Here is a 16,044-nt window from a genome sequence, read left to right as displayed (position 1 = left end):
AACATCAAAACTCTGTGTGTGTGTGTGTGTGTATGCGTGCATGCATTTGTGTGCACATATCCATGTGTGTGTGTGTGTGTGTGTGTGTGTGTGGTGGGGTGGGGTGTATGTAAGATCTGAGCCAGAAAACAGGACATGAATCCTGCTTTCTGTCATAATAAAGTTCAGCATAGAACCAAGGCGAGTTGAAGGTTACCATCAAGTGGGGCAGTTGCCTGGTGTATCACCTGCTTAGGGCCATCACATCACATATTTGGTGAGGGGAGGGAGGGCCTTCTAAATTAAAAAAAGGAAGGCATGAAAATAACGAATAAAACATTAAGTTTTATTCCTGCGTTTAATGGATTCTTATAAACACTGGTGATGATGGTGATGATGATGGTGATGATGATGGTGATGATGATGGTGATGTTGATGGTGATGTTGATGGTGATGGTGATGGTGATGGTGTTGATGGTGATGATGATGATGACTGTATTTGTACATTTGCTGGTTTTACTTTTTGTCTGTCTGTGTAGGCCCAGGTGTGGCTGTGTGGTAAGAAGCATGCTTCCCAACCGCATGGTTCCTGGTTCAGCCCCACTACATGGCACATTGGTCAAGTGTCTTCTATTATAGCCTAGGGTTGACCAATGTCTTGGATTTGGAAGATGAAAACTGAAAGAAGCCTCTGTGTGTGTGTACATGCATGTATGTGTGTGTGTTGTGTTTGCCCTTATTCCCACTGCTTGATGACCAGTGTTGGTTTGTTTACATGCCCTGTAACATAGCTGTTTGGCAAAAGAGTTCCTAACTTAACAATTATTGGAGTTGATTTATCTGATTAACCCTTCAGCAATTCAACTGACCAATTCTGACCCCAAATATTCTACTTGATTTATATTCCAACTGACCAGGTCCAGCTGCTCATATATACTCTATAAATGCCATTCGAAATATACACAACCACATCATTGAAATATTGAAGCTATGGGATAATGCATCCTCATCATCCGTTTTCCATGCTGGCATGGGTTGGATAGTTTGACCAGAGCTGGGGAGCTGCATCAAGTTCCAGCCTGATTTGGCTTGATCTCTCCAGCCAGGATACTCTTCCTAACATCAACCTCTTTATAAAGTTTGCTGTGTGCTTTTAATGTGGCACCACATGAATGCTCTCATGTAGCACTGGTACAAGACTCATGAATAGACGGGCTTTACATTTGACAGAATAGTCTGAATGTTAAAAGGGTTGACCTTTCAAGGTGGTGCCCCAGCATGGCCGCAGTCTGAAGAATGAAGCGAGAGAAAAAATAAAAGATAGTTTAGCGAGGCTGAGCAGAGGAGGAGGGGGGGGAGGGTTGAGAGACGAACAACAGGAAGATGAGTGCGAGAGATGCACAAGAGATAAATGCGTGGGTGATAGATTAACTGGTGACTGCAGTAAGAGCGACAGACATATTTGAGTGGTAAAGAGATATGGATGAGATAAGAAGGACATGTGATGAGAAGGATGTGTGATACGTGATAGAAGGGCAGCTTGACTGGCATGCCATTGGTTATGACCAATTTCAAGTGGTCTCATCAATGGAACAGCCTGCTTGGGAAATTTTGGTAATGGGCATTGCTTTGAAGTATATACATACATACATATATATATATATATATATATATATATATATATATATATTTATATATATATATTTATGTATTTATATATAGAGGGTGATAAATTGAGTATTAATTCAATTTAAAACCAAGTGGCCTAGCATATAAAAAATCTGTTAATTAGTGTGATAATGATTTCCAAAGTTAACTTGTTAACAAAAATGTTAATGTCATTAATTAATGATTAACTAATGGTTTGGTGCCCAGGTGTGGGTAAAACGCACCCAGTGCCTTTTGTAAACGAATTGGCAAATGAGCAGAAACAAAATAGGTTCCATAAGTTTGGCTGAGGACATGGCAACAGCTCTAGTTTTGGTACAATGGTATAATGCACCCCCTTCTCCTGTACCTTCTGTGAAGTGGTTGGTGATAGGAAGAGCATCCAGCTGTAGAGATCATACCATAAGACTAATGTATGACTGAGAACCATTTAGGTCATTCTTTCTCAACCATTTTTCTCGTATGGTCCTTTTTGGTTGCTATTTTATTCTACTGGACCCTCACAGCCATTTGATGTTTTAAAAAATCCCATATTTCTATAATTAAATATTATTAGGAATTGAATAAAAATATTGAAATATTTTGTGTAGAAGTGATTTGTTGCAGATAAATTTTAGCAAGAGAATCTTAAAGGGCCCCTCACCCCGCCAATGGTCATAGGGACCCTTGTTGACAACCACTGATTTAGATGCTTAGTGACTGACAGGGCCTCACACAACCCATCCAACCCTTGATGATGGTAGTGGTGGTGGTGATGATGGTGGTGGCAGTGATGATGATGATGATGGTGGTGGTGGTGGTATCTTCTTGCACATGTGCATTTATACGTTTACAGAATTTATTTTTCATTTCAAATTCAAAATCTGAATGTGTCTGTCATACCACCACCATTAACAACAACAACAACAACAACAACAACAGCAACACTATTGTGGTGGTAGTGGTGGTGGTTAATACACAAAATATGCATGTGTGTGTGAGAGAGTTGCTGTGTGTATTTGTGCGTGTGTGTGTGTGTGTGCATGCATGTCTGTGCCTCTGTATGATGTGATTGATGGAGCAAGGTAGACTAAACAGTGTGTCTATCTTGCCAGTTGGTGTGACATTTGGTACAGTTTTATGCGAGGAGCGGTAAGAGTAGATAACGGTGAATGGAGAGGGCCCATATTGGAATAGGAGGAGGAGGAGGAGGAGTAAGAAGCAGGGTCAGGAGGGCGTGGGGTAGGGTTAAGTGAATTGTAGTCCTGTTGGTGAAAGGGTGCGGGGGTGGGTGGGAATTAAAACAATTTTAATTTATAAATAAAACAAAGTCAAGCTACTGTTTCTCAACAATCTCTGTCCATCACTGGCGTTAAACAAGTGTTTTGTGGATCAGAGGGGAAAGAGAAGCATGCCTACTGTAAACATAATGCATATATTTCATTATATATATATATATATATATATATATATATATATATATATATATATTCTTTTATTTGTTTCAGTCATTTGACTGTGGCCATGCTGGAGCACCGCCTTTAGTCGAACAAATCGACCCTAGTATTTATTCTATCTGTCTCTTTTGCTGAACCGCTAAGTTACGGGGATGTAAAAACACCAGCATCGGTTGTCAAGCGATGGTGGAGGGACAAACACAGACACACGCACACACACACACACACACACACACACGCGCGCACACGCACACACACACATACACACACACACACATACACTATTCTGTAGAATGGCTGTTACCATTTTGCTTGCTGGTGGCAAAATTACCTCATTTCTTCAGCAACACCTCCAACCCCCACCTCACCCCGCCCTCTACCATCACCACCACCACCACCACCATTATGAACAACATCCACAGCAACAGTAGGGGGGTGGGGGTGGGGTGTTGGGATTGGAGGGGTTAGGGTTTACCTTTTCTTGACTTTCCTACTTCCTGGCTTAGCTAAGAACATGGGGTTGTCTGTCTCTCTCCCTCCTCTCCTCCTCTCTCTATCTCTCTGTCTTTCTCTCTTTTCCCCCCTCTCTCTTCCTTTCTCTGTCTGCCTGTCTCTCTCTTCTCTCCTTTCACCCCCCCCCCCACCTCTCTCTGTTTTTGTCTTTGTTTCTTGAGGCCTCTGCCAAGATACTGGAACATACATGCCTGTGCACACATGCACACACACACACCCTGGTAGGAGTGGTAGGTATAGCCTGCACATCTTCTCTTAACTGCCTCAGACAGAGTTTCAGCCTTAATCAGAACTTTGTCTGTTAACACATACAGCCTCTGTGTTTGTTTGTGTGTGTGTGTGTGTGTGTATCCCACACCCTTCTCTACGTCTCTTTCACTCTTCTACAATATATATATATATATATATATATATATATATATATATATATATATATACATATATATATTATAGATTATAGATATAAGAGCAGGCGTGGCTGTGTGGTAACAAGCTTGCTTCCCAACCACATGGTTCTGGGTTCAGTCCCACTGCTTGGCATCTTGGGCAAGTGTCTTTTACTATAGCTTCAGGCTGACCAAAGAGTGGATTTGGAAGACTCAAACTGAATGAAGCCCATCATATATATATATATATGTATATATGTATGTATTTGTGTGTCTGTGTTTGTCTCCTCCCACCGTCACTTGACAAGTGATGTTGGTGCGCTTACGCACAAAAGACAAAAAGAATATAGATATATATATATATACACACACCAACACATGTTTATATATATATATGTATATGGAAATATATATTTATATCTGTATTTATTATCCATAAACAAAAGTATTATTGACAGTGACTTCAAAGTCACAATCAATATTTTGATTAAAGAGTAATAAATTTATAGTCTATAAAAGTTTAGATTAACTCATCAGATTAATGTAAAATTATAAAATTGTTTTTATTATTACTGAACATAAAAACAAATATTAAGACTAATATATCTATGTACGTATGTATGTATGTATGTATATATATAATCAAGTCATTAAGAATGAAATGTCTGATTTTGAACTGAAAGTTTATTTTACTTTATCTCAACAAAAAGCAGTGCAGCTGATCTAAGTGTGCACCTAAATTATCAACACAATTTTGTCATTTTATCAGTAGCTTATTTATTCCAGCAGCGAAGAATTCCAGAGAGCAAGAGGTGATGAAATCACGAAAGACTGTTTTTGCATCTTCTTCAGATTTGAAGATTTTTTCGTTGCAAAAAAGTTGTCTAATGCCTGGGAAACATGATAGTCAGTTGGTGCAAGGTCTGGTGAATATGGTGGATGACAGAGTACTTCTAAGTTCAGTTTGTGGAACTTGAGTACCGTTCTTTGTGCGACATGTGGTCAAGCATTGCCTTGCAAGAGAATTGGCCTGTCTCTATTGACCAGTCTCAGTTATTTAATTGCAAGTTCAATCATCATTTCATCCAACTGGTTGATGTATATACATCCGCTGTAATTGACTGACCAGGTCTCATGAAGCTGTAGTGGATGACCCCAGTGCTGGACCACCAAACAGACACCATTAGCTTATTTTGGTGAATATTCTTTTTTGGATTGTGTTTTGGCACTTCATCTCTATCCAACCACCGTGCAGAATGCTTGCTATTGTTGAGAAGAATCCAATCACATGTAACAATATGATGCAAAAATGGTTTGCTTTTATGCCGTGACAGCAAAGACCAGCAGGTTTCAAGATATGTCATTTGATGCTCGTTCAGTTCATGTAGTACCCACTTGTCCAGCTTCTTTACCTTGCTGCTAACTCATGCATAGTTTGAGATGTATCCGCTTCCACTACAGTTTCCAGAAGGTTGGTCCTCCAACCAGGCCTTTCATGACACCCTTAAAGCCATGAACTTTTTAGCAGCCCCTAGTATGTGTGTGTGTGAGTATGTGCATTGCACTCTCTCTGTTCCTGTATGTTTGGGTATGAGAGGATTTTAATGAGATTACACACACACACACACGTATGTATGTATGTCAGGTTGCTCTTGTGCTATAGGTTACATGTAATCCAGTACAACCTGTTGCATAGTTGGGTCATTGATGACTAAACCAGCGACCCCAGCAAGCTGGCTTGGGCAGGAGGGTGACTTCTGGACACCCTGCAGGATGAAAAATGAGGCCCATCAAAGAGTGGAGGAACTCAGGAGAGTTAATGGACATCCGATATCGTGAAGGGTTGATGGTGTTCATTGGTGGTAATGAAAGACAATCCTTTTAGGAGAAGGAAATCTCTGAAATGAAATCCATTCCATGAGAACTTGTAACCAGCTGATACCATTTTGCACAGAAATAACTATGACTTGAAGATTCTACAGATGGTGACCCTGCTAGTGCTGGGGTCACTTAAAAAGCACCCAGTCCACACTGTAAAGTGGTTGGCATTTGGAAGGGCATCGAGCTGTAAAAACCTAGTCAAAACTTACCTCACCTGTACTGGGACTATGCAGAGTGGTTGGTGTTAGGAAGGACATCCAGCTGTAAAAAGCCTGTTGAAACAGACACAGAAGCCTAGTGCAGTCTTCTGTCTGGCCAGCTCCTGTCAAACCATCCAACCCATGCCAGCATGGAAGGAGGACATTAAACGATGATGATGATGACATCTATACATATGTTTGTGTGTGTGTGTGTGTGTGTGTGTGTGTATATTCTTTTATTCTTTTACTCGTTTCAGTCATTTGACGGTGGCCATGCTGGAGCACCGCCTTCAGTTGAATGGACCAGCCCCAGGACTTATTCTTTGTAAGCTTAGTACTTATTCTATTGGTCTCTTTTGCCGAACTGCTAAACTATGGGGATGTAAACACACCAACATCGGTTGTATATATATATATATATATATATATATATTTATATATTTATATATATATATTGACTGATGAGAATTTAGCTACGAATTTTCTGTTTATGATTTTGTGAAATTTTCCATTTGTTGCGTTAAATTATTGAAATATTATTTTTGTGTGTGCGCGCACACACACACACACACACACACACACATGATACTGGGGTGTTGTAAATTTAAAACAAAATATTAAAAACTTAAATATTGAAGCACCTTTGTGATTTTTGGCCCACCCTGTTTGTGTGTGTGTGTATGCGCGCGTATATATAACAGACGTATATGAATGTAAATATATTTATATTTATACACACACATACAACTATATACAACCGTTCCTACATTTATGTGTGTGTGTGTAACTTTGAGGAAACAACTGGAGATAATGTGAAGAGAAAATGTAAGATAAGAATTGAGAGAGAAAGAAAAGGGGAGTGAGAGAGAAGGTGAGTGAGTGATAGAGAGAGAGAGAGAAAGTAACTAGATCTGGGTGAATCTGTGTTAGTCAGCTATGTAATACCTTACAGAAGAGAAGTCTTTGAGAAAGACTATCTCACTGCAAATTTCCAAAACTATCCAAGACTTTTGGTTCCTTCCTACATGTAGACAACCTTTTCGAAAGACTTTGCTTCCTCACAATTATATCACTGTATATTTATTTCTATAGCTATGGTTATCTCTCTGTCTATCTAATTATCTGTATATTTATCTCTCTGTCCCCACTCCCCCCCTCTTTCTGTCTAACTGTCTATTTAGCCAGCCCCCAGCCAGTTATCTATGTGTGTATATCTATGTATATATCTGTCTGTCTTCTCTAACCATCTATCAGACACCTCCATCCATCTAACCATTTATTCTGTCTGTCTGTTTGTCTATCTCTAACTAGCCCCGTCTATCTGTCTGTCTGTCTGTCTGTCTGTCTGTCTGTCTAATGCATATGTATATCTATCTATCTATCTATCTATCTATCTATTTATCTATCTATCTATCTATCTATCTAGCTAGCTAGCTGTTTGTCTATCTATCTATCTTTCTGCCTGTCTGTCTGTCTAGTGCATATGTATATCTATCTATCTATCTATCTATCTATCTATCTATCTATCTATCTATCTATCTATCTATCTGTCTAGTGCATGTGTATATCTATCTATCTATTTGTCTGTCTGTCTGTCTCTATTATAAATCCCACTGCTTCCTCTGTTAATTAACATGCAGATGACTCGTCTCCATGAAACAACAGCCAAAGTCTCCCTCAGATTTGTACCATAGTGTCTTAAAAAAGGACACATTATCTTGGTTTAAACTATGCGAACTGAATAAAACTGGATGGTCACAACTGAAATGTCTGATCATATAAGTCTGTTCATTCAGGACTGACCTGGGGTTAAACTATAACAGCAGCAACACCACCAAACCTATGCTGTTACTTGACTTGCTAGAAATAGCAACCAAATTTCCTCGAATCACTCTCATTACGCATTTTTTTTTCTTTTGTTTTAATATGGACCAAAAGTTGGTTTGGTCGCCGTTGGATTGTCTTTGATGACGGGAGGGAGGTCAGTCAGGAGGTCAATCGGCTCAATTAGTTTGAAGCCAAAGGCTGAACAACAGCATCAGTGCTATAACCCCACCATGACCACCACTGTGACATCACTAACAACAAACACCATTAACAATAAGTCTTATTAATGCCAAGCATCATTACAATAACAACAACAATAACAACACTGCCACCACCACCACCACCGCTGCCGCGGGAGGTGGCGGGAGGGGGGTGGCACAGCACGAACGCCAACAATACTGTCGTTACCCAACAGCGTCGTCGCCGCCGCCGCCAATGGCGTCGTGGCCACCACTGCGAACAGCAGCAAGACCTATCAACCAACACCACACCACCATCACCCCTGACAACAACAACAACAGCAGCAGCAATAAAACTTCTTAATTAGTGTGAGAGGAAAATTAATTCTTTGAGTCTAATATAAGCAATTGATAATAATAATAATAATAATAATAATAATAATAGTAATAAATGCGTATGCACACACACAAATACACACATACACACGCACGTATGTGTGTGTATAGATACACACACATTTATATATATATATATATACACACACACACATATACATATATATACATACAGACGCGCACACGTATGTATATATGTATACACAGACACATGTATGTTTATATAATGTCTGTGTTTGTGTGTGTATTTATATACATACATATATATATATATATATATATATATATATATATATATATAAATTATATATATATATAAATGTGTGTGTGTGTGTTCTGGCATTCGTTTCGTTTTTGGTTCTGTTTATTTTATCATCAAGGATATTTGGTAGTTAGTGTTGCCTGCTAAAACCCACACCATTGGCTCTCTCTCTCTCTCTCCTCCCACTCTCTATCAGTCTACTGGTACTCACATACCGCCTCCTCCCTCCACATAACTCCTATCATCATCATCATCATCACCACCATCAACAACTACACCAACACCATCTTTTTCTCGTATGTTCAGGAGACCAAACTTTTGAGAAGAGGAGGAACACGTGTTTCTCTCTCTCTCTCTTTCTCTCGCCTTAAACTAGCGGCTAATATATATATATATATATACACACACACATATACACACGGATATATATATTTATATACAGCTTTACGTGTTTTTTTTCCTCCTCGTTTTAAATTATTTCTACCTCAATCACATTTCTATCTTCAATATATATAAACTCGGATCTTTTTATACATCTACGCATGGGGGGAGGGCAACCGCCGCCGCCGCCGCTGCAATAACAGTAGTAGAAAACTGCAAATAATCGTCGTAACACCACTCCAAACAGCAGTTGATACTAGTAAATAAGTTTTTTCGGTCCCTTAGCTCAGGAAGAACGAAAACCAAAACAAAAACGAACGGAAAAAGGAAAAGAAAAACAGAAGCAAACTTTGGATAATTTGTTTCAAAGTTGTCGGGTTTACATCAAGTTTTTGGAGTTTGGTCTGAAAGAATCAGGGAATTACTTCGCCAAACTATTTCTTTATTTATTCATTTATTTTCATTTTATTTTCTCTGTTGCTCTTGGCATCTGGCTATTTAACTATTGTGTGATGAGTTATCCTCTCCTCCACCTTTCGGTACCAACACCACCACCACCACCATCGCGATTAATACCATTTATTACTACTACGATTACTACTACTACTACTACGATTACTGCTGCTGCTGTTGCTTCTTCCTCTGACGCCGCCGCTGCCGTTTCTTCGGCCTGTGCTGAAAAGTTCTTGCCATCTGCCAAAAAAAGAAGGGCTGCGTTGTCGAAGTCTTTGGCAGTGGCATTGTAGAAATAGTAGTAGTAGTTGTTGTTGTAGTAGTAGTAGTGGTAGTAGCAGAAGCAGTAGTAGCTGCTCTTGTGGTAGTCGTCGTCGTGGTAGTATGCAGCAGAGGCATGTGGTGACCAAAGTTGCTTCTGCCCAAGTTCTCTATTCCCGGTTGACTTTGTACTACAGCAGTAAACTTGACATCCATTGGCAGCGCTCCGTCCACTATTGCCCCGTCTGCGATGTACCCGAACTCAAACGGCTCCAGCTTACCTGTGGTGCCATACACTACGGCTGGTGCACGCCGCCTCCCTTTCCTTCCAAATCAACTTTCGCATGCGAAAGTCACCAAAAGAATACCAGTGCCTCTCAGGTACGTATCGAAATCGCTCTTTTGTGTGTGTGTGTGTTTTGGCGTTTTGGACTTGGAAATTCTTGGGAATTCTTGTACTTTTTGATTGATTTTGTCGATTATTTTATTCTGGCGTTATTTACCCCCTGTTCGAATCCTGCCAAAACAACAGGTAGAAGAATTGTTTTCGAAATCCTTTTTGACGATGACTTTTAAGTTTCAAAACTTGTTCGTTTCGACATGGGAATTATTTGGGAATTCTTCTATGGGTTCCAACCATGCTGAGGCATCCTTTCGGGGTCGATGAAATAAGTACCAGTTACGCACTGGTGTCGATGTAATCGACTAGCCTCCTTCCCCGAAAATTTCAAAGCCTTGTGTCTACAGTAGAAATAATAATAATAATAATAATAATAATAAATCGTTATTATTATTATTTATTGTTGCCCTATTTCTTCTGCCAAAACAACAGATATAGAGTTTTCTTCGAAAATTTCTCATTCTTATAAATCCTTTTTGCGATGAATTTGAAGTTTTAAAACCAGTTTTTGTTTGGACATGGAAATTCTTGGGAATCTTTTTTTTTTGACTGGTTTCCGATCATGCTTATAGTTCAGTTTTGTACATTGTCTGTTTTTACCGTATTTGTGTCAAGTTCCAATATAGCCGAGAATTATTACCTTTGACACTTTCAAAACAGCAGGTAGAGAATTGTTTTCGAAAGTTTCTTTTTATTCTTTTTATCCGTTTTAGCAACGAATTTTAAGTTCTAAAACTTGTGTTCGTTTCGACATAGAAATTCTTCGGAATTCTTCTACTCTTTAACTGGTTTCAGTCCATGCTGGGGCACTATTTATGCGTCTAAGTTTTGTATATTTATTGTTGCCTTATTTACGTTCAAGTGCGAATGCAGCCGAGAATTACCTGATATTTTTTCAAAGCATCGGGTACCGAATTGTCTTCGAAACCCTTCCGTTTTTTTTTGGGGGGGGGGGGGGGGGGTGAGGGAATCCTTAGGAATTCTTCCACTTTTTTGACCAGTTTCAGACCAGGCTACGACACTGCTTCAGTCACGCTGGAAAACTACTTTCAGTTCACTGTTTTATATATTTAATATAGTTTTTGCGATCCATGTTCGAATCCGATCAAGAATTATTAATGCCCCTCGTTCAAAGCAGCAGATACCGAATTGTTTTGAATCTGTTTTTTTTTTTTATTTCGCTTTTGTTTTTGGCGAGGAATTTGAAGTTTTAAAATTGTGTTCGTTTGGACAACGAAATTCTTGTGATCGTTTCAGCCCATACAGGAGTACTGCTTTCCAGATCAATATTTTAACATTTTTTAAAGATTCATTTCTTTAACTGGTTCCAGCTATTGCACTGCGCCCATGCAGGAACACTGCTTTCATTTCACTGTTTTATACATTTATTGTTGTCCGTATTACATCCCGAGTTCAAATCCCGGCAAGTATTACGAATGTCCCCCTTTCAAAAACAACAACAGGATCCTACAAAAATGTATTCGGGCGAGGAATTTTAACTTTTAATATTTATGATTCTTAAGATGGCGATCTTACAGAATCGTAACCGCGCCGGGCGAAATGCTTAGCGGCATTTCGCCCGTCTTTACGTTCTGAGTTCAAATTCTGCTGGAGTCGATAAAATAAATACCAGTTAAGCTCTAGGGTCGATCAAATCGACTTACCTGTTTCCCTGAAGTTACTGGCCTTGTGCCAGAATTCGAAACCACGATCTGTGGGGTTCCTTGGAGGTTTTGCTCTATCAGGAAGACTGCATCACAGAATGTGTTCCCTTATTTTGTATACTCACTAGAGTAGCTAGAGGTGGGCGCGGTAGGGACGGTCCGCCCCCAGGCGGCACTTTTCATCTTGTTGTAGGCTATCGCTGTAAGCAATGTTTTTTGTGGGGTCCGGGGGTGGGTGGTGGAAAACGGAAGGGCCACCGCGGGCGGCACACACCCGAGCTACGCTAGTCTGTATACTACATATATTTTTATCTCATTTCTCTCCCCCCGTCCCTTTCCATTTCTTCCTCTCATCTTTTATGTAACTTCTCCCCCTCATATATTGTAAACTGTCTTTGTATTATCCCTCTCATCTGATGCCCTTGTGGCAAATATCATCATCATCATTATTATTATTATTATTATTATTATTATTGTTGTTTTTATTATTATTATTATTATTATCACCTGAGGTGGACTGCATCGCTGTTGGGGATTCTTTTTAGTTTCCCGAATTCTATTGTTATACCCTTATTGTTGAATCTCTCTTTGGTCGATGCCAACCCCAACGGCATCCCCCAACCGTTGTGTGTTGCATTTTGTCTTTTGATGTAGTCCTCAATATCTTGGGCCCTTCCGGCCAATGAAAGGAATTATTATTATCATTATTATTCGAGCTGGCAGAATCGTTAGAACGCCGGATAAAATGCTTAGCGGCGTCTCGTCCGTCTTTACGTTCCGTGTTGAGATTCCCCCCGAGATCGACTTTGCTTTTCATCCTACCGGGGTGCGATGAAATAAGTTCCAATTCCGCACTGGGTCGGTGTGATCGATTAGCCCCCACCCCGCCAAATTGTGCCTATAATAGAAAGGATTATTGTTGTTGTTGTTGTTGTATGCAGTTCAAATTCCACCGTGGTCGACTTTGCTTTCATCCTATCGGAATCGATAAAAAAAGGATCTGCCGAGAACTGGGATCGTTGGTAATCAGCTAGTCCCCACCCACTAAATTTCAGACCTTCAGCTTGTAATAGAATTATTATTACTCCGTCTTAGAGAAAGCGGAGGTATTGTTTTCAGCCGTGTTTGTTTGTTTGTCCGTGGACAAGATATCCCAAGAACCATTGGATGGATTCGGATGAAACTTTCAGGGATGTTTGGCCACATGACTGGCACGAACTGATTAGATTTTGGGATCGATCCGGTACCGGACAAGGATTCTGGATTATTTTTCCTGTTTTTTTTTCTTTTTTACTTAATTTTTGAGAGCGGTCAGGTTCATTCTTAGTCTCCTTCGTTTGTGAGAGCAGTCGAGTTTATTTTAGATATTCTCATTTTAAAAATCATCTCCGGCTAATCGTTGAGAGGACATTGGTGTTGCCTTGGCGGAGGTTTGCGCTCTCTGAGTGCTCTTGTTGTTATTATTATTATTATTATTATTGTCATTAATTTTCTCATTATCATTTCTTGTTCTTATTGTTATTCTGCCGAGGTCAACTTTGCTTTTCATCTTTTCGGGGTCGATAAAATAAGTACCAGTTACGCACTGGGATCGCTGTAATCGACTATTCCCCTCCCCCTTAAATTTCAGGCCTTGTGCTTATAGTAGAAAGAATTATTATTATTATTATTATTGTTTGGATGTGCAGAATCGGTAGAAAGACGGACAGACTGCTTGCTTGCCTCCTGCCTTTCGGAGGTTTAATGTAGTTGGTGACTGGCGTGGGTGGATAGCCAAGTTTGGCTCTTTGGAAACTTACCTAAATATAATTATTGTGTCACAGAACTCGGTAAATGTGGAACTGTTTTCGTTTGTTTGTTATACCAAGACAACCTACTGTCACACACACCATTCACGCACACACGCAAACAACATAACTAGTTATAAAATTTGCAGGCATAACTATAGTTTAGCGCCCCAACAATTTGTTCCCTCATAACTTTTTGAAAAACTTATATTTTTTAATGAAATTTTGCAGATATACGTTTTCAAGTGGGTAGATTACGATTATGTTGACAACATTTACAAAAAAAAGAAGGGTAAAAAAGTATTATCAAGGGTGTTTGGAATCGTTTCTTTCTTTCTCTCCCTGCTCCATCATTTATGTTACAACCAGTTTCCATATTATCTTTAGCACTGTTAACTTTTTATTTCCATATATTTATGTTGCAAACTTCTACATCACGTAATCTACATTCCCGTGAACGTATTCCTGCGAAATGTCATTTAGAACTATGCATGCTAAAAAAGAGTTTTGAGGAAACAAAGCGAGGAATGATGTGTGTATATGTGTGTGTGTGTTTGTATGTATATATATATATATATATATGTGTGTGTGTGTGTGTGTGTGTGTGTGTGTGTGTTACTAGACTCATTGTTATAATTGAACTAAGATATAAATAAAAATATACATTGTGTGTGTGTGTCTGGGTATATACATACATTTCTTTGTTTTTATTTAAAGAATATTCTATTTTTAACTTTTTTTTTTTTTTACATATTCCAAACAAATAATTCAAAAGTAATTCTGAAAACGAAGTTGACTTAATTGTTCTGCAAACTATACCATCATCATCATCATCATCACCATAGTTATCATCATCATCATCATCATCATCATCATTATTTCACAGCTGTTCTTTCTGTTACCTGTGTTGGACGAGTCATGTCACTTGTTGCGGTTCACATCTTCTTTCTCTGTGAACTACATCAAATTTAACCAGCCACACACACACACACACACACACACACACACACACACACACACACACACACACAGAGTCTTGCTCTATTATATATGTATCTGTGATACAAACACACACACACCACGTACACAAACTCTCACAGCACATTTAATAGAAGCACTGTTTTGCTATATTTGTGTATGTGTGTGTATTATGTGTGTATACAAACACTATGTGTGCCTGTGTGTATATATGTGTGTGGGTGATGTTTTGTTCTAATTATTATCAGGCATTTAAATAATTTTGAAAATGTGTATACTTGTTTTACACACACACACACACACACCTTGTATATGTGTGTGTATATGCACATATATATGTGTGTGTGTATAATTAGGCAAGAGATGATGTATATATACATAGGTATGAATATATATACATTTATTAGTCATTTAACTACATAAGTGTTTGAAAGTGGACATTGTAATAAATGAGGGGTAGAGGTATATTGGATTATCAGGGACATTGGTCAACAGGCCTTGGGGGACCCAAGCCCTTGTTTTACTTCAACTATTCATACAAGATCCCACACTTTGAAAAGCCCTTCCCCCTGCCATTTTCCCCCTCCTTCTATAGAATTCCATGCTGGTTGGCCATCACCTAAAGTCCCTCACTTTGTGTGTATGTATCTTTGTCTTGACATATAATTGTTGTAAATAAACATCACTGTTACACAAGCAGTGTCATTTATTTCCAGTCTTCCATGGAAAGCCATATCTGGCCCTGGGGAAATATTACCTTGTTTGGAAACAGGTAAGGGTTGGTGACAGGAAAGGCTTCCAGCTGTAGAAAATCCACCTCAATAAACTCTGTCTTTCCCAAAGATGGCTGTCTCTACAGCATGGTTTTTCACATGCAGTTGGTACTTCTAATGGAGCATGCATGTGGTCGCCCAGCCTGCTAGAAATTGTAGCCAAATCCCCTTTATGTGGTACTCTTAACATCTTGCAAAGGGAGGGGACGCATTGGATAATTGTAATCCTTGACATACAATACTTTGAGAAAAGGATAGGATGGGATGGTCATAGGTGGAACGTCTTTGATCCTATGCCTACTTATATTTTGGGCTAGACTAGATTGTTGCATTTCCCTATTTTGCCCTTCTCTAGCATAGATGTTCATGTTGCATAGGTATAGCTGTATGGTTAAGAAGTTTGCCTCTCAGCCAACCACATGGTTTTGTGTTCAATGTTACTGCATGGAACATACACATTTGTCAGGTGGTAACACTTTTCATCGTAGCTTTCGGTTAACCAATGGCTTATGAGTGAAGTTTGGTAGATGGAGGCATTGGTCAAGAGTCAATCCACAGTCCTTGCATATATATATTATGGAGATGTACTTGCATAGCAAGTGACCTGATCTGAGATCATT

The 16,044-nt window shown here is 39.2% G+C and overlaps 1 protein-coding gene across 6 annotated transcripts in view; it reads left to right on the top strand.

Annotated features, from left to right (window-relative positions):
* LOC106884288 (serine/threonine-protein phosphatase 2A regulatory subunit B'' subunit beta) overlaps nt 1-16,044 on the top strand; it is a 145,179-nt gene that overhangs the window by 42,605 nt on the left and 86,530 nt on the right. The window contains exon 1 of one of the 6 annotated variants that reach the window (XM_089341920.1): nt 8,957-10,203. The exons of the other annotated variants lie outside the window; for them this stretch is intronic. Within the exon in view, the coding sequence (XP_089198046.1) occupies nt 9,946-10,203 (258 nt within the window). The 5' untranslated portion in view covers nt 8,957-9,945. Of the gene's footprint in view, nt 1-8,956; nt 10,204-16,044 lie in introns of those variants that run through there. 6 annotated transcript variants of the gene reach the window in all.

The sequence above is a fragment of the Octopus bimaculoides genome, chromosome 25, assembly GCF_046866305.1.
Source record: "Octopus bimaculoides isolate indiv1 chromosome 25, ASM4686630v1, whole genome shotgun sequence".
Classification (NCBI taxonomy): Eukaryota; Metazoa; Mollusca; class Cephalopoda; order Octopoda; family Octopodidae; genus Octopus; species Octopus bimaculoides.
The sequence above is the reverse complement of the archived record's forward strand: the minus strand, read 5'-3'. Positions and strand labels throughout refer to the sequence as shown.